Raw genomic sequence first — 22,362 nt, 5'->3', positions numbered from 1 at the left:
TCCCTGCACGTTACAAATCGTCGTAGTACTGCTTAGTATACCAGGGTTCATAGTAGTAAGACACATGTTGAAATAAGGACTTATAAGACCCTTTCTGGAGGCCAAAATAAGACTTTTTTACGCGATTTCTGATAGATCACCGACTATTAAAGTACACTAATAATATTTATATACACAATTGCACAGCAGATTTAATTATTCCGTATTATATATACAACAATTCTTATTCTAAGTCGAGAACAGTTTATAAAACAATGTTGAAAAATAGTCCTTTGGCTAAAAATAAGGACTATTAAGTACTTTTCTAAGATTTCACTAAAAATAAGTACTAATAAGGGCCCTTATTTTATTTTTGGCAAAATAAGTACTTATAAGACTTAGGAAGACCCGCTACGAACCCTGTATACAGTGTTATCAACCCCATTAGGGACCACAGACAGTGCAGGCGGGTGGTAAGACATTGCTTGCAAGACAAACCATTATCTGCCATGAATCTTCTATTCACCCTTGAGCAATTGTGCCTGACTTTGATGAATATACGTCCCACTATGCACGCCCAAACCTAACGTAGACTATTTGCGTTTTACAATAGGCCGCAACTCTACGAAATTATAAAAGGCATGTGCTGCCACTAGACAGCATCTACGATCGTGCATTAATAATAAAAATTCTGCAAACAACTATTGTTTTTAAGCATAGTTCCACGCAAAACAGCAGACTATTAGTCAGTTCACTGCAGAAACGTTCATTGCCTGGAGGCACAGCACGAGCAATCAAGACGATTTTTATCTTAAGCTGACACTGCAAGACAAAGACGACCAGCCCATTCCATTAATTCTGGGCTAGAAATGGCAGTTAGTGGCTGGGTTGTACCTTACCTGACACTGTCGTGTTGGCCTGCTTTGATCATCATGTCAATGTAGACTGACCAGAGATCGGTGCGTCTGGGATAGGTGCCCAGCATGCTTTCAAACATAGTCTTTCCTCGCTCCAACTCTCCATGCTGAAACTCCAGCTGTGCAAACTTAGCTATCACATCGACGTCTGAAGCAAAAAAAAGAGATAGAGAAACTAGACAATGCATAAACTGGAGATGCAAGAGAAGTTGAACAACTTGATGATTCGCTCTATTTTCAGCCCTTCATTAGCGTTTAGACATCATTTATCTTCCACTTCGAATTTCGACCTTCACATAGTTTTCACACTCCACTCTTCCCTCATGCACAACCTAAGCTTCCCACTCGCCACTCCTCTTTCAACTTCGACTCCTTTGCTCTCCCATTCCACTGCTCTCCCACGCTCCTTTTTCCTACACTTAATCTCATCATCACAGGATTCCTTCCCTCACCATCTACCCCCCTCACTCACCATTCATGCCTTTCTTACACTCATTTTATGAACCTCTTATAGATTGTTCCCTACTGGTACTCACGCTGCCGCTTATCCAGGCTCTTCAGGCTTCTGTCTAGCACCTTTTGTGCTAATGCTGTCTGCCCATTCTTCATGTAAAACGTACCAAACTTGATCCAGACGTCTTTAGTCTGACCGAACTTCTTGACCACTGTGTTGTATAAGATCTCCGCTTGCTAAAAGCAATAAGAAATCACCGGGTCACAACCCATGGCATATTCTTGTAACATGTGTGTACCAATGACACAAACAAACAAATAAACAAATAAACACTTAGCAGTAACACAGCAAAAGCAATTGTACAGAAAGGGCCCGTATATAAAGGAAACTTGAGGTTTCCATTCAGTAACCCTGATATAATGGTTTAACTGCATCCATATCGCAATGTCAATTATTCTATTCTGTCACAATGGAACTGAGACACGGGCATAGAAATTGAAATTAACAGAACTCATGAACGAGGAAATGACACTCCTAGTGGTACTGTGGCACTCACCTCATTCTTGTCGGAATGACAGTAGATGTTGATGAGTTGCAAATAAACTTTGAGAGCATCATTGGCTTGCAGCGCTCGTGAGAATGTCGCATTGAGAGATGCTGGTGTGCCATACATATTCTCCAGATTCAGCAATGCTGTCCAGACATTCAGTCGCTCTTGCTCCTCCCTGAGATAACACAGTACAGCTACACGTAGTGCTAGTGCTATATTACAGTCACATACTGTAAAGTCACTTATTTTCGTGGGTTCCAATTTTCGTGGTTTCAATAAAAAATACATGTTCGTGGGTTCCAATTTTCGTGGTTTCAATAAAAAATACATGTTCGTGGGTTCTTAAATTCGTTGATCAAGCCTTCCAAGGAATTTTTTTTTTCAAAAACAACATATTAACGTTAACATTATACACGAGCATGATGTCGAGGTTGTTGATAGTATATATTACTAGCACGCACAGACGGCAGGCGTCGGTTTGCGGGCATCCACTCCAGAACCGGCAATTGACATATGTACATAATATTTCGTTGGGTAGGCCTACATAAATTCGTGGATTGGTGGACCCACGAAAATTAGAACCCCACGAAAAAACGGATTTTACAGTACTATGGTGGCACACTACTGTTACATATAACGGTACCACACAATCACGCTGTTCCATTACATACAACTCTGCCGCACAACTGTTACTCATGATGCTGACACCGTAGTGTTACATACAATAGTGCCACAGTTCTAGTATCACATATAAAGGTGACACACAATTGTTACACATGATGTTGCCACAGTATCATTACAGGGGTTATGGTGCCACAGTAATGCTGCATACAACAGTGTCAGAGTGAAGTTAGATGTGAGACGCACGGTACGATAACGGCAGGTTGCCATGGTAAACAGCCGCACACCAACCTAAATGATATCGTCTGCAGAGCCCTCTCAGCTATAGAGCGCGCTCGTTCAGTCTCAGCAGCCTGCAGATAAAATGCCATGTACCTGAAATGCAATGCGAATGTCTATGAGCAGCAATACCAGCAGCCAATTCACAGCATTGCCATCCAAGGAATATTTTTCTCATAGTATCAGTCTTAATCATATAACTTTATATGGGCTATAATGGTACAAAGCAATGCCAAAGAGTTCTAACATTTCTCACAATGACCCCCCCCCCCTTGAGGTATACAACGTTAGCACAAATAGAGCAGAGTGGAATGCTAATTTATGGCGGATAAACGTTTCCTACCGAAGCCATACGATGGAACTGTTCGGGGATGCCAACACCATCTTCTCATAATCGTCCCCAGCCTCTGGCTCCCAGTCATTGTCAAGCAGCCTTCGTTCTGTGTTGTACACATCCTCCTCTCGCCGCCTCGCCGCGGCAACACGTTCCACCTGCGTCAGCTTCTTCGTCTTTTCTTTTGGAAGCTGTGAAAAACAGTTGCAGTGATATCTACATGTGCCAGCATCTACATTAGGTGCACTAGGGAGCACAAACACTCTCCCACCAGGCATATCTTGATGCTTTAGTCAATTGGCACAAATTTAATATCGCTGCACAAGCATTTCCTTGATAAACATCAGTAGATGTTTGTGTTTAGAATTTTGCGTTTACAATTGTTTGCCACCACTCTTGTTTGCAGTAGTTCGACCTAACAATTTAGGGGCAAGGTCAGAAGGAAGGCATATCTAATTATTTTTTCATGAATAACTTAAATATATAACTAGAATAATTAACTAGTAGAAAGCAGGGCTTGGAATTTTTTCCAGTGAATGACCTGCTAAACGGAGAACAGCAAACAAGTAGCATAAATGCTTCTGACATACTTCTTTCTCATCATCACTTCCACTGCTGCTACTATCATCATGAAACTCGGGGGCTGATCCTTTGGGAGTGACTGCGCTGTTGCCACTGCCTCTGCTGGAAGGTACCTTGAGGATGGTTGTAAGCCCCGGGGTAGGAAGAGTTGTGATAGTAGTGTCCCAACTGAAACCTCCATGCACCTGCAGCCTTGGTGCATTTTCGAGCTCTTGTGGCGACACCTGGTGGTGCATTAAAATAGCAATTATCACAAGCTAATTTTATTAATCGTATGACGCTTATATACGTGATTGTCTTATCAAGGTCTTATAAAGGTTAATCTTTGGAGGAGAAAGACAATCACAAATTAATGAACAATAATGACCAGGAGGTAATGTAACCAAATCCTAATATCCAACCTTTGTGATCACAGTGCTTGATGTTGCAGTTTCCGCACTTGTAGTAACCTTGACCTTCTTCTGCTGGTTCTTCACTGTTGCTTTGTTCTTTGATGAATCCCCCTTAGAATCACCTTCGTTGATAAGTTTTCGTTTTTTGCCCTTCGGTTGACACACGTCACCAGACTCTATGCCTCCCACCTTTATTCTGTCTGACAATTCCACTTCCTTTTCCATTTTCTTCTTCTTTTTTACTACAAGTTCGGGATTTGCCTCCCCCATCGCTGCCTCAGCGTCAACTGCACCCAGGCCACTTTCACTCGTCTTTCTGCGTTTCTTTTTGACAGTCTTACTACTGCTTGTTTTGCTCCTCCTTAAACCCCGCTCATCCTCCTGGATGATATCAGGCAGTCCCGTGTCCCTAGGCAACAATGACAGCTCCACCTGTCTACCCGCACGGCTGGAGAGATGAAACACAAAACATATGTAGGTACCCTTTTTTGCCAAGCTCACACATTATTCATTTGTTCGCCTTGGTTATGAGAAATGCTTGGCTTACATTAACCATTGTTTGGCAGTTTAAAGGTAGTGCAAAACGCATCATCAATCATGTTATTAGTTATGCACATGTAACCTTGCGTACGTGGGAAATCATGGCAAACAATTGTAAGTCTGCAAGTTAAATAAACTACCCTTGTCTCTTACACAATACGCAGACCATTTAAGCACCAGCGCATCAACAGATGAGATATTACACAGCTCACCTCTCCACCTCGGCTATGACCTTGGCAGTGACAACCTTGCAGATAGGCAGTGAATGGCTCGAGCCTTTGACAATATACTCAGACAGATTGCTATACTTTACTCTGCCAGTGATATTATGAGCCAAGCTGAAACAAAAGGCTCATATGATACTCACACTCAACTGCACACAGACACGCATGCACTGATTTGGGCAGAAAATGTGGCTAAGGAATTTAGGTCTTTTTTTCTACTTGGAGTATATGGATTTCATAAAATCATAACACATAGCTCACCTCACAAATAGACCAGCTTTGCTGCACGTTGTAACATAACCCTTTACAAGCTGGCCCACCCTCAGCTCAGCAAATGTCACCTCCCTGTCTATGTCATCGTAACTATCACTGAAAACCCTGTAAACCAAATTATAGAGTAAAATGCGATTTCAATATCCACGACACATCACGTTTAGTTTAAGCTACATTTACTTATTGTACACAGCTTCAATCATTCAGTCAGAGCAAAGAGGCAAATACTCTACGAGGCGAAAGGAATCGCATGTTTTAATTGGTTCGCCATGTCAAATAGAAATACCTCGAATCCCTCAGTGAGACAGCGACTTGGTTTTTTTTCGTCTCATCGTAATGAAGCACACAACATCTGACGAACTGTCCTACGTGATAGCTTTCCATAACGGTGTCGCTGTAGATGTCACTCGCATCAGGGGGAGCCACCTTACCGACGCAGTAAAATGGTAGCTGAACAATGAAGGCTGCCGGCAGAATCTTTAAAATCATGCCGTTCACGACGGTGCCTTCCACTAGTTTCGTCGTACCTGTTAACAATGTCAGAGTTCGCCAATAATATTTTTGGTGACCTCGCATTCATTAGAACGCCCTTAAAAAATTTGTTGTCTACAGCATCTGGCCTAGCATTTCTAGGTGTCAAAAATGCCATTTCTATATGCTGTGGGTCACATAGTACAGTAGACTAGATGTATATGTTTAGTAAAAAGCTGTGAAATATTTTCACTCGAAATAATCGGTAGAGTTATGCCAAAAACCAACACCAGCACATCATAAAGGAAAACCTTACATGTTAAGGATACTCTCGAGGTTTTAGGAAAATTTTTACTGATTTTTTATTTTCAACTTTATTCGATGGCTAACACTAGTGCCACCTGTGTACATGCTCATTTCTCCATATAACGGTACATGTGAACTGTCAGAGCGTTTTGCTTGCCCGCGTACATGTGTAGTGCGCCGCGGCTAACGTCAGAAAAACGCTGATTTCTCCGTTCCAATTTCTGACTTAGTAGTCGATGTATAAATGGATATTTCTCTGTGATTACAACTCGGAATAATTTAATTTTACACTGGTTTTAATGGTAACATATTGCTGTAAAAAAGTGCGTCAGGGATTGTTATTAAGAATGTGCCTTATTTTCTGAGTTATGTCTCTTTATTCGCAAAAATTTTAAATTCAAATGTGCGACTTGAATTTTAGGCAGTTTTTTTTTTTTTTTTTGTTTATATGTGACTTTTAGAGAAATTTTGTTGTTTTCTTTTTTTGTATATTTTGTTTCTCATGTGTGGCCTTTTTTGTTTCCTCACTCTTTCTGGTAATTGAGAAATATCCAAAATACCATTTTTACATAAAAATTCAAAATTTTTGTGGTAACATGATTAGGTGCTGGAAATTTCATGAATTTTTTTGCCTTGAGCATAGAGATATATCTCCTCTATAAATAAAACAAGTGATTGATTCGATTCATTCGTCAATAAACGTTTAATCTTCATTAGAGCAATACCCGTGCAAAAGGTTGAGAGTATCCTTAAAGAAACCCCAGTGTGTCTTAGCATTAGTCCACAATATTCAAGCAGAACAATCTAACCTTACACCTTCTATTTCATACCAGTTGATCACTGTGTCACCATATATATACTTAAAAACGATATCAGCATCAGCCATACTAGTTCGCAATGCCACGATAAACATCCACCCTTCAAAAAAACGAGAGAATGATGACATAATTCCAGCAGCTAGGCGCACGAGTGGCATACCTGTGAGTGAAAGCGACACCTTGCCCTTGTCCATGCCCACAACAGTGGCATTGTATCCCGTGCCCAGTAGCATGTGCTGGGTGGGATCCTCAAGCACAGCAGGGTCATCAGATACGTTAAGCAGGTGCACCTTGCCTGTCATCTTGGGACTGACTTGCATCCACAGACACTGGTTGTTGTACTGAAACACAGAATCAGCAGATGTTAATAACCAATCAAGTGAAGAGCCACTAATTGATCCATGGATATTAGCATCTGCAACTGACTCATAAACAGTGTAACACACAGCTAGATATCAACTGCCACCAATTGAACGAGAACATTTCTGCAATAATAGGCAATTAATTTAGGTATTGTTAACCAAGAATACGTGTAAATAACACGAGTAGATATTTTGTGCTACTTGATGCTGTTAACTTGATGTAACTTCTATAACAATTATATATAATTATTAAATCATACTAATGATCAAATAGTATGATAATTATGGGTATGACAGTTTCGTTTTTTATATATAAAAAATTATTATTTAGATTAGTTACAAAATAAACATAAAGATTTAATAATAATAATAATATTGGAAGTTCACATAATTTCACATTGCCTTTGTAAAATGCACGAGGAACATTAACAAGAGCCGCAGAGCGTCTGGGCTCATCTGAGGTCTGTTGCTACGGTTATAAACGTAACATTTAAGTCGTGCGTAGTGACACCTTTGTTAGGCGCAGATATGCAGATACGCAGTTGCGTACACATCATTTCAGCAACCTTCTGCATTCTGCATACCTCCCAAATCCCATTGGTTGATACAAATCGCGTGCCTGAAACTCCTGTTTTATGGTGCATTGTGACCCTAACCCTAACCCTATTAAAAAAATTAAAAAAATTAATTGTTGTAAAAATTATTTGTTGTTATTAAATTGTTGTAAATAAATCATGTAAATATTTGCATTAATTGGAAAAAAATAGTTTAATGGATAAAGATAGAAAAATACAGAAAACAGGTAAATAATAAAAAATCTGATGGAATTCGATCCAACGACCTTTGAGCCGTGACGCCTGTGCTGTACCCGTTTGGCTATCCAGGCTTATTGGATTTATAGATTATGGATGTGCCATGAATATAACAACACTGTCACGTCATTGAGGCAGTTGAGGAATCCATGTTTAACCCGCCTCTTGAGGGTCAAAAGGTTATCAGACACTTACTCTTCGCACGTCAGTGGAAAGCACATTTCATGGTCCTTTCAATAAAGTGATAAAAATGGTAGGTCAGCGCTGAAACAAAAAAGTTTTTCACTCTGTCCGTTAGCCCATGTCCTCAGAAAATGTCTGATATCTTACCTTTCTCCCACTGCCCTTTGACCTGTGACCTCCAATTTCGCACTGGTGATGGGTTTCCTGCCCATCACACTATACACCAAATATTAAGAGCATAGGTCTAGCCGTTAAGATTTGTGCCGCAATTCCGTATTTCCTCTTATACCTTAAGTTAAGGGGGAAATATTCCCGTCCGTTTACACATCTTGACCTTTGACCCCTAACCCCCAAATTTGTCATCCTGAGTCCTTTTCACGATCCTCCCCCCGACGTCCCTAATATCGTGACCGTACGTCGAGCGGTTAAGATTTGTGCCCAACTGTTGACGCACACACGCACGCACGCACGCACACACAGACGGACAATCATGCGATTCTACAAGCTGCATCTGACTACGTCAGATGAGCTAAAAACTGAAGGCCAATAGAAACGAGGGTTTTGAAATGTTGAAACAAACTTTGATGATTTAGCTAACCACTTGAACGCATTTTTACTCAACTTACACTTTCCACAAATGCTTGCACCTTCTGACCTGGCTTGAATTTAGAGAGGTAATCCAGCTGTACATCTGAGTCTGCATCAACTTTGCTGGGTTTCAAGCTGCAGTCAACATAAGTCTTTGTCTTGTAGGGCCGAGTAATGGCTAGATGTCTGAAATAGAAGGAAATTGTGATCAGCATGCACAGATGCTTACATACAAATTTCTGCATGTGTGCAGGTACGCACAGGTATATACACGTGCACACACGCACACATGCACGCACACACACACATGCCCACATGGATGCATGCATACGCACACACACCCAGACACACACACATGCACGCATAGATGCATGCATACACACATACACCCAGACACACACACAGAGGCACGCACGCACACGCACGCACGCACGCACGCATGCATGCACGCACGCACGCACGCACACACACACACACACACACACACACACCACAACAGCCTTGCACGCCACTCACCTGTGCACGTGGGTCTTGACCTCATGGCTGCCGATGACCCGCACCTTGACGAGAGAGCCTGTCTCTAGGCCCCGCAGGGGGGCGCCACCGTCCTCCAGCTCGTCCACGACCTCCGACGCGTGGATGCGACCTTCGCTGAATCCGATCTTCACGTACGCGTGAAGGTCGTGCAATGACGCGATCCTGAAACGCAGCCGCGCAAGCAATCAACGTCAGCCGACCGCTTCCTTTCTGCACCAAAACTGCCGAAAACACTAACTCGTCGCAAATTAACGCACGCGCAAGCCTCTAGAGGCGCCACCTGGCGGGCGTCTCACATTTTCTACGCCTATCCTTCCGTCCACCTCGCCCGGAGAAATCGATCGCGAGCTTGTTCGCTACAATGTCAGTCTGCTTACTCGGCGTTGTACGTCTTCCCGACAGCGACGGTCGGCGTCCAGAAGTCGTCGCCTCTCGCGCGAGCGCTTGCCTGCTCTCGTATCGTCTGCACGCGGCCGTCCATCTTCTCGCTGAGCTGCAGGCTGGCGAGGACGCGGCCACCGGTCAGCCTGAACACACAGAGCAACGGCGTGAGAGTAAGCTTTCCCTCGCAGCCACACCCATACAGCGTGCGTTCGCGGAAGAACGGAGGCCGCAAGTGGAGTACCTTCGCTTCCAAGTACAGGTGAGAATGCGAAATCGATGCGAACCTCCGCGAACCATTGTTATTCTGATAAATGCAAATATTATATTTTTGCGCATAATTATTGCTAACTGATTATCTGACAACCATGTGTTTGCACCTACACAAAATGCTTCATTGAGAACCTATTATAGTTCTATTATGTGATGATTTCTACAGTAGCTGGGGCTTCCCGTACCTTTTCACGACGACATTATTCACCTGACCAACCAGGTGAGGAGAGACCTTGCCCATGTCATTTAGGTGTCTCTTGACAGGCAGGTAGGCTAACCTACCTAGACCATGGCCTTTGAGGGCCACGAGAGTAAAGTTATCATGGATTAGGAGCACCTCACTCCTCAGCAATTGATCTGGCTTTATCTGCGTAAAAATCAAACAAATTCTATTAAATTAGATAAGGCACACATGCATACACGCACTCTTTCTTGAATGATAACCAAATGTGCATGATAAGATTAGGAATCATCAAACAGACATACCTTACTGTGCTTGGTGTCTCTGAAATTGTTCACATGTTTAACCAGCTCCTGATCAAGCGAAAGTTCTAAGCATTTGCTTGTAAGATCAATATGCAGTACAAGAGCTGCCACTTGGTCTCCCACGTTGTAACTTTGTTCCCCTAAAAACAGAAACGCCATTGAAACATTGATCTTCTCGTACTAGGATACCAAATTCAACATTCAATTCATCTAGCTACCTTACCTACCTAGCTACCTATCTACTTACCTAGCTACTTACTTACCTAATTACTTAAATATCTATCTACTTACCTAGCTAGCTAGCTACCTACCTACCTAGTTACTAAGAATAAACACACTAAACTAAAAGCTGTTGCCATCCTACACCAAAGAAATACTGTGCAGCTTCCATGAAGCATAATGAATCCTGATAAACAACACAAACCTGGAATGTGCGCATTCGTAGCAAATCCACGAACATCAGAATCAAGTGCACAGAGAACTCCGTGAGATGTCTTTTCATGCACCACAGTCTCCACTACATCTCCAACTGACACTTTGGCTAGCTGCTTCAGCACGCCTGCAACAAGCAACACAAACCTCAATCGCTTGCGTGAAATCTTAAAGACATATTTACATTACATACAAGCAAATTATGTCACTTTACACATTTTATACACCTCTACATACAATGTACAATAAAACTGACTGAACCACTGACAACCAAACCTCAATCATTACAAATTCGCACATACGTATACAATATTATAAAGCTAGTTTAATGATATTCATGCATGGGTTATCTGTATGATGCTAATGTATAAACGTCCCACAATGCATGACTAATACCATATATATTCATATGCAGAGTCCACTGGCCTTGAGTGAACCATTAGCATTATACCTATTATACCAGAGACCTTCCAGCACAGACTCAGGCCAATTTTTCAAACAGACTCATAACCACAAACCACTAGATTCACTTTCAACGAACACCTCAACGTTTCTATTTTGATAATGGCACAATTAAAAAAATATTTGTTTGACCTCACCCGACCCAAGCTGAAAAGTTTGGGTAGGTAGGTAGGCTTTTTAAATTTTTTTTTTTTACAAATTAAGCATGGTGTCTACATGCTCGGGTGTGCTTGTGTGGAGATACCTTTTACGTTGAATGTTTGTTTTGCTTGGTACATATAATGTATTGCCTACAGATTTATATAATATACAGTGATAAAATTTGTAAAAAAAAAAAAATGAGAAAGATCAATAACAAAAATTTGAGTCGGCCCCTTTTTCGCGGGTCGATCGGTCGGGTGAGGGCAAACAAACACCATTTTTATTATGGTCCATTTTATGAGAACTGGGAATTCTAAAGAGATGCAAGTCTGGCAATTACCTTGACGAATTTGAGCAGTCAAGAGCTAAATAGACTGCTACGATGTGTAATTCAGTTGGTACAACAGCGTTTTTCTTTCCCTCTAAAATGGCTGTTGTCGCAAATTTAGCATAGCCATGAGGGCTATTCCAACTGGGTGGTCTTCGCCATGGAAGGCCTCTGCCTGTAGTGTTCTTCTTATATACTGTTAGTGCCATCTACCTAGTGTTTACGTACCATCGCCCTTCTTTTCACCACTAGCTACCAATGCATCATGTTCATGCAGATAATCCTCAAGCAAGTTGATAGATGGCGCTGTGCTGTCGTCGTGAACTTCCTTTAACTTTAAATTCAGCAGAAATCGCTTCTTCTCTTGATTGACCTCTGTAACCTTAGCGATGAGGGACTGCCCTAGTCTGTATACTAGTGCCGGACTCGTGACATGTTTATCAGCCATAAGCTGCCAAAATAATGTCAATAGACCATCACTTAAAAATAAAATAAAATAAATTGAGTGTGGACACAGCTACTAATTGATTCAAAATCAAATTTAATGTCTCCTATTAATTAATGTATATATCTAATGAAAAGCTGGGATCACTGTACCCAAATCAATTCTTGGTAACCAGAATTTACATTTTTTTTTTTTACAAAAATTACAAATTTAAAGGAGGACAGCACATGTATAACAATCGCTTATCTCTAATAGAATTTACCCTGGTGGGCACTAGGCCTGTTACTGAACCTGGTAGCTCTACAAATACTCCATAGTCCATGACTTTCTTTAGGCAGCCAACAACTAGCATGTCCGGCTACATTAAAAACATAACATATTTTTGTACATCAATCTGCTACGACTGTTTTTTCGTGTCGATGCTTTCAAATCTATCTTCCTTTTGACAGACCTATGTATGCCAAACCAGATATTTGGCGGGATGACAGCAGCAGCTTGCCATATTTCGATTATGTTGCTATTTTCAAGCTATAATTTACAACTGCTGAAAGAAGTGATATCACAACATCACACGTTAATGAAGGCTGGCTATGTTACACTACTGCCTTGCATTTTACTTATTATTAATCACTTTTCTTCATAATTAATCTCTCAAGGCATGACATTTACACACTTACAAGTTAGCTAATAAATGACAACAAACCTTAATATCACTGAAGCTGCTCACAAGCAAACCAGACTGCTTTGCTTGCGTGTAAGACTTCTTCCTGCTTACAATCTAGCATACAGCTAAGGACAACAGTTGCACGTGAAACAGTTGCACAAAAACAAGTTGCTACTTCATTGTTTTTCACAGCAGAAACCAAACAAACCATTACAGTAATTAATACTAAACAGGTATGCAGGTGTCAAAAATGATACGAATCGAATATACTGATAGAATAACATAAATTATAGCATTATCTGCAACACATTACTGTAGAATGTCTTTCATTGATGCGGCATATGTATTATGCCTTGTTAAACTATGGCATTTGTATGAAAAGATACAATTGCTCCAGAACTGTCTATGTAGACACAGTCATGGACAGTGTCTCCAGGCCAGTACATCGTGTGAAGAGGTTGACAGTTCTCAAGATGATCAGATAGATGGTTTAGAGGTAGGAACGCTGGCAATCCAGATGGAAGCAGCTTGACATTTAGCCCAGTATCCGACTTCGATTCCACTTTAACATTGACCAGCTACAAACCAATGACCAAATCGCAATTATTTCACAAAATACTCTTATAAACTCACTTATACCACAAGCAGAGGCTTCATACACAAGCAAGCACTGCCACGGAATCCATCTTACACAGTTGCTGCATTGAACTAGATTTGAAGCTAAACGTTGAAGACAAGGTGTGTGGATACTATCCTTGAATTAATCATGATATAATGAAAGCCGTGGATAACTACAACACCATTGCCAATACTTACTACCATATCTATTATATATATGAGCCTTTAATAGCATAGGCATAGCAGTAATATTACGGCAAGTGACATAGAAAGTATTTCCAGGCAAACAAATTTTGTCTCATCTATGGACAATAACTGTTCTGATATAGTATCACCTTTCCAATTTCAAAATCCTTCGGTAGTGCTATTTGTTGGTGAGCATCAGTCATGTTCTTCATGGATAGAGTCATTTGCTTCTGCTGGGCATCAGCGCTCAGTACTCTACACTTAACCACCTGACCAAGTGAGAACACTTTCTCCGGATAGCGGATGTCTACGTCACTGAGCTCTTTACGGGGAATAAGCCCCTAAGGAATGATAAGCATATAGCACGAGAATCAGCACAGATTAGTGTCACTTGTCATGACTGCTCGTTAACCAGTGCTTGAAACACTTTCACCTGAAATATTAATGCACCCTCAATCCCTACCCATATCGTAAACAGTAACTTCATTATGACAGTAGTCACTATGATTCTCAATACATTCCTCAGCAAGTTGTTGCTCTTGTGTTATCTGATTCAACATCACAGTGACTTTCACCTTCATCATTTACTGTGCTCTTGTTTACCTTGACATCATTACAGAACAGCACAAGCACATAGTTAGTGCTGATCTGAACAATCACCCCTTCTACCAGCATCTCCGGCTGTGCATCCTCATAGTTACAGAGTACGGGCAGTTTCGTCGTCACAATGGATTGTTTGTTGCTAAGCAACAGACGACTTTTTTCTGTGTCACACATGAGCACCTGAAAAGCATCATCTTACTTGATTAGCTTACTTTATCAGGTATAATTATATTCGATAACTAACTATACACTGGCAAGCTTTTATGATGAGAAATATATGTTTATGGACCAACGTACATTGCCACTCACACATGCACAGGCATATCTGCTGATACCACAAAAGACATCAAATATAACGAGGCCAACTCACTCTGCATGTTAGCTTGTTTCCTTTTTTGTATTTTCTTGCAGGGTTGGTGAGAGCAACATCTGCCGAGTGCAGATTCGGTACAAAGCCAAAGATTCTGTCGCTCAGCTTAACAGACATGCCTGCCTGATGAAAGCCCCTTACAATGCACTGAGGAATAAATATTCACAGGTTAGTGCATTTAATATGTTCAGGAAGACATATGAATAGACGTTAGGGTACCACGTTAGTAAGTGCCATGACCTCTAGTAAAGGAATCAGGCCAATAACAATTCGATAACATTCATAGTGAGAAATATAACAATATTGATTCATGGTAATTGGCAATCCTACTATAACGGCGTTGGCTTAGGAAGAGCAAGACTCACCTTCACCACAGATCCAACTGCAATATCATGGTATCTAAGAAACTGCTGCTCAAACACAGACTTTTTCAATGCCACAACAACCACTTTGTCCATAGGATCAAAGTCAATAATGCGACACTTGTGGCTGCTGCCCATGGAGAATCCATCTGGAATGCCAGTGATGCCCGCCTTGTCAGTCAGATTCGACAGCTACAACAAATGTTAACAAATAAGAGCCAGTCAGCAAGCCTATGCCAACACGACATAACTGACAAATGTTCTATAAAACATGCAACAGATAACACAGGATTCAAATACATACTATGTGATATAAAGACTATGTGAAGCAATTCAACATTAAACATGATTTAGAGATAACCTGTAAAACGTGTTACAGATAACACAGAAGCATTCGAATGCATGGCTAATAACTAATTCGCGGAGCATTTGCTCTTGCGTGTCAGGCCAGGTCCTACAGATTGAACAGCTAGAAATTACACCGAGTCAGTGAAGTCACTCACGCTAGCAAAGCCATAAGTCTTCTCGTTAAGCTGTAAGTAGACGCCGCGACCCTTGTCGACACGCACGACGCATGCCTCACTGAACTTGTCACCCACAGCCAGCCCCGGAAACATGGTCGCTGGGGACATCGTCTGCAGTGGATTCGTGGCCGGCAGACTGAAGGTGAGTCCGATTTCCTTAGATGTCGGATGTACATGAAGCACGCACGCTTTCACCTGCGTAAATCACATGACGTAAATGAAAATCTGAAGTACAATTCAGATCTAATAGAGCATTAACGAAAATGTATCAGCACAGTTTAGGCATTGATAAAGGCATAAACCTGGCAGGAGAGTTCAGTTATAATTAGGCTCAAGAGAAAATTCATACACACTGAGCTAAGTTAGAGGTTGAATGAAATGCTCAATATCAATGGGCTCCATGACATGCCTGATAATAACAGTGTTCATCAATATGAACAAGTAAAAAGGAATGTGTCTGAAGTCAGTGGCTTTAGACGTTTGGCTAGAAGCTTAGAATTTCATTTAGTAGCAGCACAGACAGTATAGATAGAGTAGACATTAGTCTAGTACAGAGACTGAGTCCACCACAAAGCCGGGCCCAAGCTTGACAATAGAAACACTGAATGGGAGTGATTAGCACCATGTGAGAGTTAACAGCTCAGAAAGTGATTCCCTTTAGAATTATATCGAATGGTTGGGTGAGGGGATGGGCAGGTTTGCACCTTTCTGATAACTGAAGGCTAGCACTACTCAGACACACATAAATTAACCAACGAATAACAGAGCATATTCATATACTTCTAGGTACATCTACATACTATACCCATATCACGAACCATATTTCTTCCACTGCATACGCTCCTGATGTTCTGTTAATACAGTCATAGGTAGTTTAATACTGGCTGCCATGTCCGGCAGGCTGCATACTACTTCTCAGGATGTAACACCATCTCAACCACTTCCCCTGATCAATCCTAATGTGCTATAGATGATGAACTCAGTGACGGGCCAAATGGAAATGAATGGGTAGCATTTGTTTTTCTTTTGCTCGTACCTTCTGTTCCTCCCTGTACTTGGACGGTGATTCATAAACCCCTTTCAGCTGAGTGTGATGAACGAATCCAGTGTATGTTAGAAACTTCACGATCACACCTGTTTCCATCACCTATGCACATACAGTAACCCAACTGTTCATTGAATTGATCAAGACATTCACGAGTAAGCTTTAATGAGGAAAGCTATGCATCATTTTTATATTATTATTACATTGTTGTTGTTGTAAAAATTTATATTTATGTCAAAATTGCATTATATACAATACCCAAATACAGGCTCGTAGGTTTATGCTTACTTAAAACTCTCTGGTTCTCTATATTGGTGCTTACTACAACAAATTGTTCATACCTTTTGAACTGTAGTCTCTGTAACCATTCCGGGAACAATGGCATGAAGTTTTACATTTGCATTTCCAGACTTGTTCAACTAAAACATATCAGGTGAATAGTAGCACATTAATACACTAATTATGCACTCCTGGCTCACACAGATAGCAAATTTCAACTAATTTGACAGCTAGGGTCCTATTGTTAGAAACATAATAAATAGTAATGATTACCATAGGTATAAAATGTCATAACTTCTACTTGACACTTCACTTCAAAAGTTGTGATATTTTGGACTAGTGATGTTATAACTACTTATGATATTATATTAAGAGTACACCTAACAAGAGAACTATATATATACTAGCTCATACAGCATTAAATTGCAAGCATTGTAACTTGCAATACTCAGGTATGAGAATTGACAATTGCAAAAAACTGCCTTGCCCTTACCCTGTGAAGCTCTGGATTTTGGAAATCTCTTGTTTCTCTTATATGTAACAATTATGAACACATTAATAGTCTCCTACCATGGCCTTGCAGACAGCAGCAGGATCGGCAGTCAGGTTGACACTACGCAATGGCGCTGTGGACTTGTTAGAATCATTGATACAAAGAGCACAGGTAACGTGCTGCCCAACAGCTAGGCTCTCACCTGCAACCACACAACACCCCCATGTGATGACGTACACCATCAGAGCATACCCACATTTTCTACGCCCAACCTACAGATATTACTCCACCAAATACATGTTAACACATTTCATGATAATGCAAAACAGTACTTGAAATTTTGTCTGGAATTAATTCACACAAGGCTCCATCAGCTCACATTACGTGTAATAGCTTGTTTAATGTTCATACTATTAAGTCTATGAAGATCCCTTCTGGCATATAAGCTGAGCAAGCAGAGATTGAGATATATTTTGAAGCAGCTAACTGGTATTATAGCCTATGACCTGTTATGCCACACAGGACTCATTCGTCATGCAGGCAGCTAGCTTCGAAAGAGTTGGCCGAACAATATGATATGCAATCACTATTATTTCTCTACCAGTTCCATCACCCTGTTGAGTTAAAGGACATGATGCAGTGGCTGTCACCCAACTGAAGGGCCTGCAGCCAGTATAAGTAATGAGACGAGGTCACGTGGCTCCCTTAATTAGGCTGGCTTCACATGTTTGCAGGTGGCATGAATATGTGAGCTGGTGGATGCTGAGAATTTAAATCTTTTTCTTTAATGTGCAGTCACTATGCATTTGTTCACATTACTGTTGTAACCAGAAGTTAATCTGCAACATCTTTAAAAAAATAGCGGTCAACAAATCGTGAAAATCACATACAAAACTGCTGAGTGATCACATATGGCTATGCAGTTTTAATGTTGTGCCATCATGCATCAAGAAAACTTAAAATAATTATTTTCAGCTCATGAAAGGATGAAATTAATATGGGTCTTATCTCATACAGGGAAAATACATACCAGAGTTGTATTCTTCAATAAACTTGCTAGCATCATTGCTGTTTAGGAATGCTTGGATGCCTTTTACACCGATATCCATTACATAACCATGGTCTTCCACACTCACAACACTGGCAGAAAGTGTCTGTGCATAAAAAATGTATTCAGTTTCCAAAATACGATTTTATATCAATGTTGATAAATTATAACATATCAATGGCTACAGAAACATTTTCAAACAGCAGCCCTTATCCCGCAACTAATGGACTCTAATAATTTGATATTTATATTTCTAACTACAAGTTCTCTTAATAAATATTTTGTAAAGGACTAGCTATACACCAATAGTAGCATATCTTGTTATACCTATTGATATTAGGTTCTGTTTCATTCGGTATACACGATATCATAAAGCAAACAACAACAAATTTAAAAACAGCAAAGGCCAAAAATATTACACACCATCCTATTCCTAAGCCCACTAATGCCAACATACTCGTTGACAACCTGTGGACTGATAGTGAGTATGACTTTCTTCTTTCCCTGCTCCATTTCGACAACCTCAATGATTTTGCAGCGTAGAAGTTGGCCGACACGAAAGAGGTGGTACATGCTCCGCAAATCCTAAAAGACAAAACTTGCATTGACGACGAACACAATGTGATCATGAATGGCTAGAAAAACAGCTTAGTTGTTAAGCATGACAGATTTTGCCAATATGCCAAATTTTGTATGTACAAACCATATACATCACAAACTTACATAACATCCACCGGACAGGTTAAAATTCTAAGTAAACTTAAATGCATGCTCGTTTTTCTAGGTAACCGAGCTGCTGAAAATGTTATTACACTGTGAAAAGTGTTTACTTGGTAACCAAAATCTATGAGCTCACTACTAAGCAGTGTAACTAAGCATTCCTAGTTAAAACTCAAAATTAGCATAATATAACTCGAATTCAAAATGCCCAAATCGAACTAATTGTGCTAAATTATTCTATATCTATATTATATATATATAATATATTAAATAATAAAACAATTTCATTATTATAAAGACAAGAATGCTTACTTCCACTTCTGCACTGCATCCCTTTGTTAGGTTTTGAAGAAGATGTGTATAAGCATCTGATATGTTGCCAATGTCAACTACTCCAGCAATGCCACCTGGCAGTGACACTATAAGCTCGAAGTCATGTACCTCTTTGATACATCCCAGTATCAGCATACCAGGAGTGATAGTCTGAAACATGAAGTGACCAACTAAATAGTAACACAAATTACAAACCATTTGATGACATACTAGGGATGGTCATACCATTAAGGTTTATACATTTCACCTAGATATTTTTTTTTTGAAGAACCAGACACTGATATATTTTCAAACAAATGTCTAAAATACCCATATTACCAATTACCACCACTATCTAGGATACACACCAACAAACTAATAATCAGGGCAGCATATTTGATATTCCTGGCATAGACATAATAGACTAGAAACTAATTAAGCAACTCTAGGTTGATCCATAGGGGAGATATAGCAAAATCACTGACTTTATGGGACAAATACTAATTAATTTCTAATTTAAGCTGGTTCATAGCTAACATGGCATCAACATTTTTTAGTTGGAGTGCTGACAGACAACCCAACAGAATCACACCCTATGCTTAACAATGCTGCTTTTACCAAAATGACTAATGAGAAAAATTACTTTATAGCTGAGTTGAACTTGTCCACTGCCCACTGAATCAACTTTTGCTGGACTCGATTTTTTTGGTGTCACAGGCTTCTTTCTGACTTTCTCTCTTAACATGGTTTTCCACTTTTTCGATGATTTTCCAGTCGATTCATCCTGAAACTAATATGTTACATTACTCATTTACAATATATTACCATTTTAAAGTTGAACCTAGAAGGTCAATTATTATGCCCATCATTTAGATCTCTTCCTTTACCTAGATAATACTTTTGAAGGGTTTAAAGCAATAATCGTGAAAACAACCCTGTAATATTGAAATTCTTAACATTGAATATCAACACATCTCACTTCATTAACATCTGACCTACATCATAAAACACTTGCCATGTATTATCAGGTTCTTAAATACTCTTTTGATTACCCTTTATGTTCTCAAAATATCACGATGGTCTTATATTCGATCAAACTTAAGGTCCAAAATCCTTGCTAGAAAAGGAATTGCAATGTTGCAGTGGTGATTTCATTAGATGGTGGGAACACAGCACAAGCACAAGAGACAACACATAAAAAAGTTTATATAAATTTCTATTGTGAAGAGTTTTGAACATTTCGTGTATGTCGTGATATTTTTACAAGATAAAAGACGATAAAGGGTATTTAAGAAGCTGATAATTAATGGCAAACATTTTATGATGGATGCAATGTGTGCAGTGGTGAGATTCAGCCCTCGACACTAATGGTTGTCCGATTGCCCGGAACAAGTGAAAGTGTACGTCGGACAAGTTATTCTCTTGGCTAGTTGCCCGATCGGACAACTAAAAAAATTCCAGTTGTGTAAAATTCCTAACATATCCTTTGAGCCAGGGCGCTATCGCACGACATTTTTCACGTTATATTTTCGAAAGTCGCCACAAAAAAAAGCAGCCCGTGACACCCGTGTCTGTGGCTGTGCACATCGTGGCTGCGCACGTGCCTTCTCAAGTTCTGGCTTGGGCGACATTGAAGTACGGGGGGGAGGGGGGGAGTGCACCAATTGTTTCAGTCGCGTGGGGCATGTTCATTACTGAATATGTAGGGGGATGGGAAGTTGGGAACCACTGGTATGAGACAGCGACAGCAAAACTCTTTACTGGAATTGAGAGAAAAGCTGCAATCGGCACTAAAAATAAACTGTGTGAATTTCATTACGATTTTCCATGTAGATACTGTAATATATGATATGCACTGAACTAAAAAGTACCTTAACAGCTCTAGATTGCAAGTAAATTTTGGACAAGTAAAACAAAAAGGCTGTGGCTACGGGTACGGCAGCCGTATCTTCATGTCTCGAGGCTGGAGGTACAGCAGTCCATTCGCTTTCATACTTAACGAGACAAAGATGGCGGCGGGTGGCGCCAGATTTCGAAATAACGCCTTGGTAAATAAATTCACGATTTGAGAGTTTAGATGAGCTAGAACCCTAACCCTAACCCCAGTGCTCGAAATAAGCGTTGTCCGGTTGTCCGAGATAAACAAAATTTGCGCCGAACAAGTTACAACCTAACCAGTCTGAGACATTGTCCGGTGGACAACCAAGAAAAATATGACGAAATGAATGACGAAAAACGCACTTTATTTATATTTTTCTGACCGCGAATTGAATTTCTTACGGCTGTCGATCGGCCTGCATTGCGTCCATAGCTAGTGTTGTTTCGCGACTTCTCATTGGTCAGCAATGCCGTGTAATATGGGTGCTTTGGCCAATAAGTATGCGTATCACAACTCACGTTCGTAGCGACACCAAATTTGACTGTGTGGACAAGTTTCATCGGCGAGTAAACAGGTAACTACTTATGATTATCGATCACTACAAACGCTTTTTCTAAAGAGACAAATGGCTTGTTGCTGGTAGATTTGTTGTGGCAGTGATGTAATCGAATACTGCCTGAGAGGTAAACATTGACTAACTGGACCGAGTGTGTCAGCGATAATAGAGGTATTCTATAGTTAGCCATGTCAAACCATTTTTAACTTATTAAAATTTTTAATAAAAACATGCAGTGAGTCAGACCAGTAAGTATAGCTGTTCTAGTTGGTAAGAATGATATCAATTTTGAAACATCCTTCTTCTTAGAGTGTTCACATACACCCCGAAACAGTGGAATGCACAGGGATGGTATCAGGAACCTTCTCAAAAGAATGTTCGTTGGGATCGTTATGAAAGTTGCCACGAGATGGCGCGTACGTTTAAGTGTCTTCAGATTAAAGATGGAAGCTCCCATCGTACGTAGTAGTAATAATAGGTATCACAGTGATATTTTTCAAGTGCATGAAATTTTTAAACTTTGTGGATTTTAT

General features: G+C 40.3%; 1 protein-coding gene across 1 annotated transcript in view; it reads right to left on the bottom strand.

Moving 5' to 3' along the window:
* Positions 1-22,362, bottom strand: part of LOC106809310 (protein RRP5 homolog) — a 30,336-nt gene that overhangs the window by 1,562 nt on the left and 6,412 nt on the right. Inside the window, exons 2-34 of the mRNA XM_014812350.1 lie at positions 20,038-20,184; positions 19,395-19,565; positions 18,786-18,947; positions 18,345-18,468; positions 17,392-17,516; positions 16,884-16,961; positions 16,534-16,644; positions 15,477-15,692; positions 14,977-15,165; positions 14,612-14,758; positions 14,242-14,421; positions 13,788-13,979; positions 13,221-13,412; positions 12,874-12,948; positions 12,433-12,528; positions 11,954-12,176; positions 10,787-10,921; positions 10,363-10,502; positions 10,062-10,243; positions 9,600-9,749; positions 9,202-9,384; positions 8,724-8,871; positions 6,901-7,081; positions 5,432-5,672; positions 5,134-5,250; positions 4,861-4,986; positions 4,118-4,556; positions 3,725-3,940; positions 3,144-3,325; positions 2,813-2,896; positions 1,907-2,075; positions 1,433-1,586; positions 879-1,044 (exon numbers count right to left, since the gene is read on the bottom strand). Coding sequence (XP_014667836.1) covers positions 879-1,044; positions 1,433-1,586; positions 1,907-2,075; positions 2,813-2,896; positions 3,144-3,325; positions 3,725-3,940; positions 4,118-4,556; positions 4,861-4,986; positions 5,134-5,250; positions 5,432-5,672; positions 6,901-7,081; positions 8,724-8,871; positions 9,202-9,384; positions 9,600-9,749; positions 10,062-10,243; positions 10,363-10,502; positions 10,787-10,921; positions 11,954-12,176; positions 12,433-12,528; positions 12,874-12,948; positions 13,221-13,412; positions 13,788-13,979; positions 14,242-14,421; positions 14,612-14,758; positions 14,977-15,165; positions 15,477-15,692; positions 16,534-16,644; positions 16,884-16,961; positions 17,392-17,516; positions 18,345-18,468; positions 18,786-18,947; positions 19,395-19,565; positions 20,038-20,184 — 5,441 coding nt within the window. The remainder of the gene's footprint in view (positions 1-878; positions 1,045-1,432; positions 1,587-1,906; positions 2,076-2,812; positions 2,897-3,143; positions 3,326-3,724; positions 3,941-4,117; positions 4,557-4,860; positions 4,987-5,133; positions 5,251-5,431; positions 5,673-6,900; positions 7,082-8,723; positions 8,872-9,201; positions 9,385-9,599; positions 9,750-10,061; positions 10,244-10,362; positions 10,503-10,786; positions 10,922-11,953; positions 12,177-12,432; positions 12,529-12,873; positions 12,949-13,220; positions 13,413-13,787; positions 13,980-14,241; positions 14,422-14,611; positions 14,759-14,976; positions 15,166-15,476; positions 15,693-16,533; positions 16,645-16,883; positions 16,962-17,391; positions 17,517-18,344; positions 18,469-18,785; positions 18,948-19,394; positions 19,566-20,037; positions 20,185-22,362) is intronic.

Source organism: Priapulus caudatus, unplaced genomic scaffold (assembly GCF_000485595.1).
Source record: "Priapulus caudatus unplaced genomic scaffold, Priapulus_caudatus-5.0.1 Scaffold344, whole genome shotgun sequence".
Lineage (NCBI taxonomy): Eukaryota > Metazoa > Priapulida > Priapulimorpha > Priapulimorphida > Priapulidae > Priapulus > Priapulus caudatus.
Note: the sequence above shows the minus strand (reverse complement) of the source record. Positions and strands in the feature narration are given on the sequence as shown.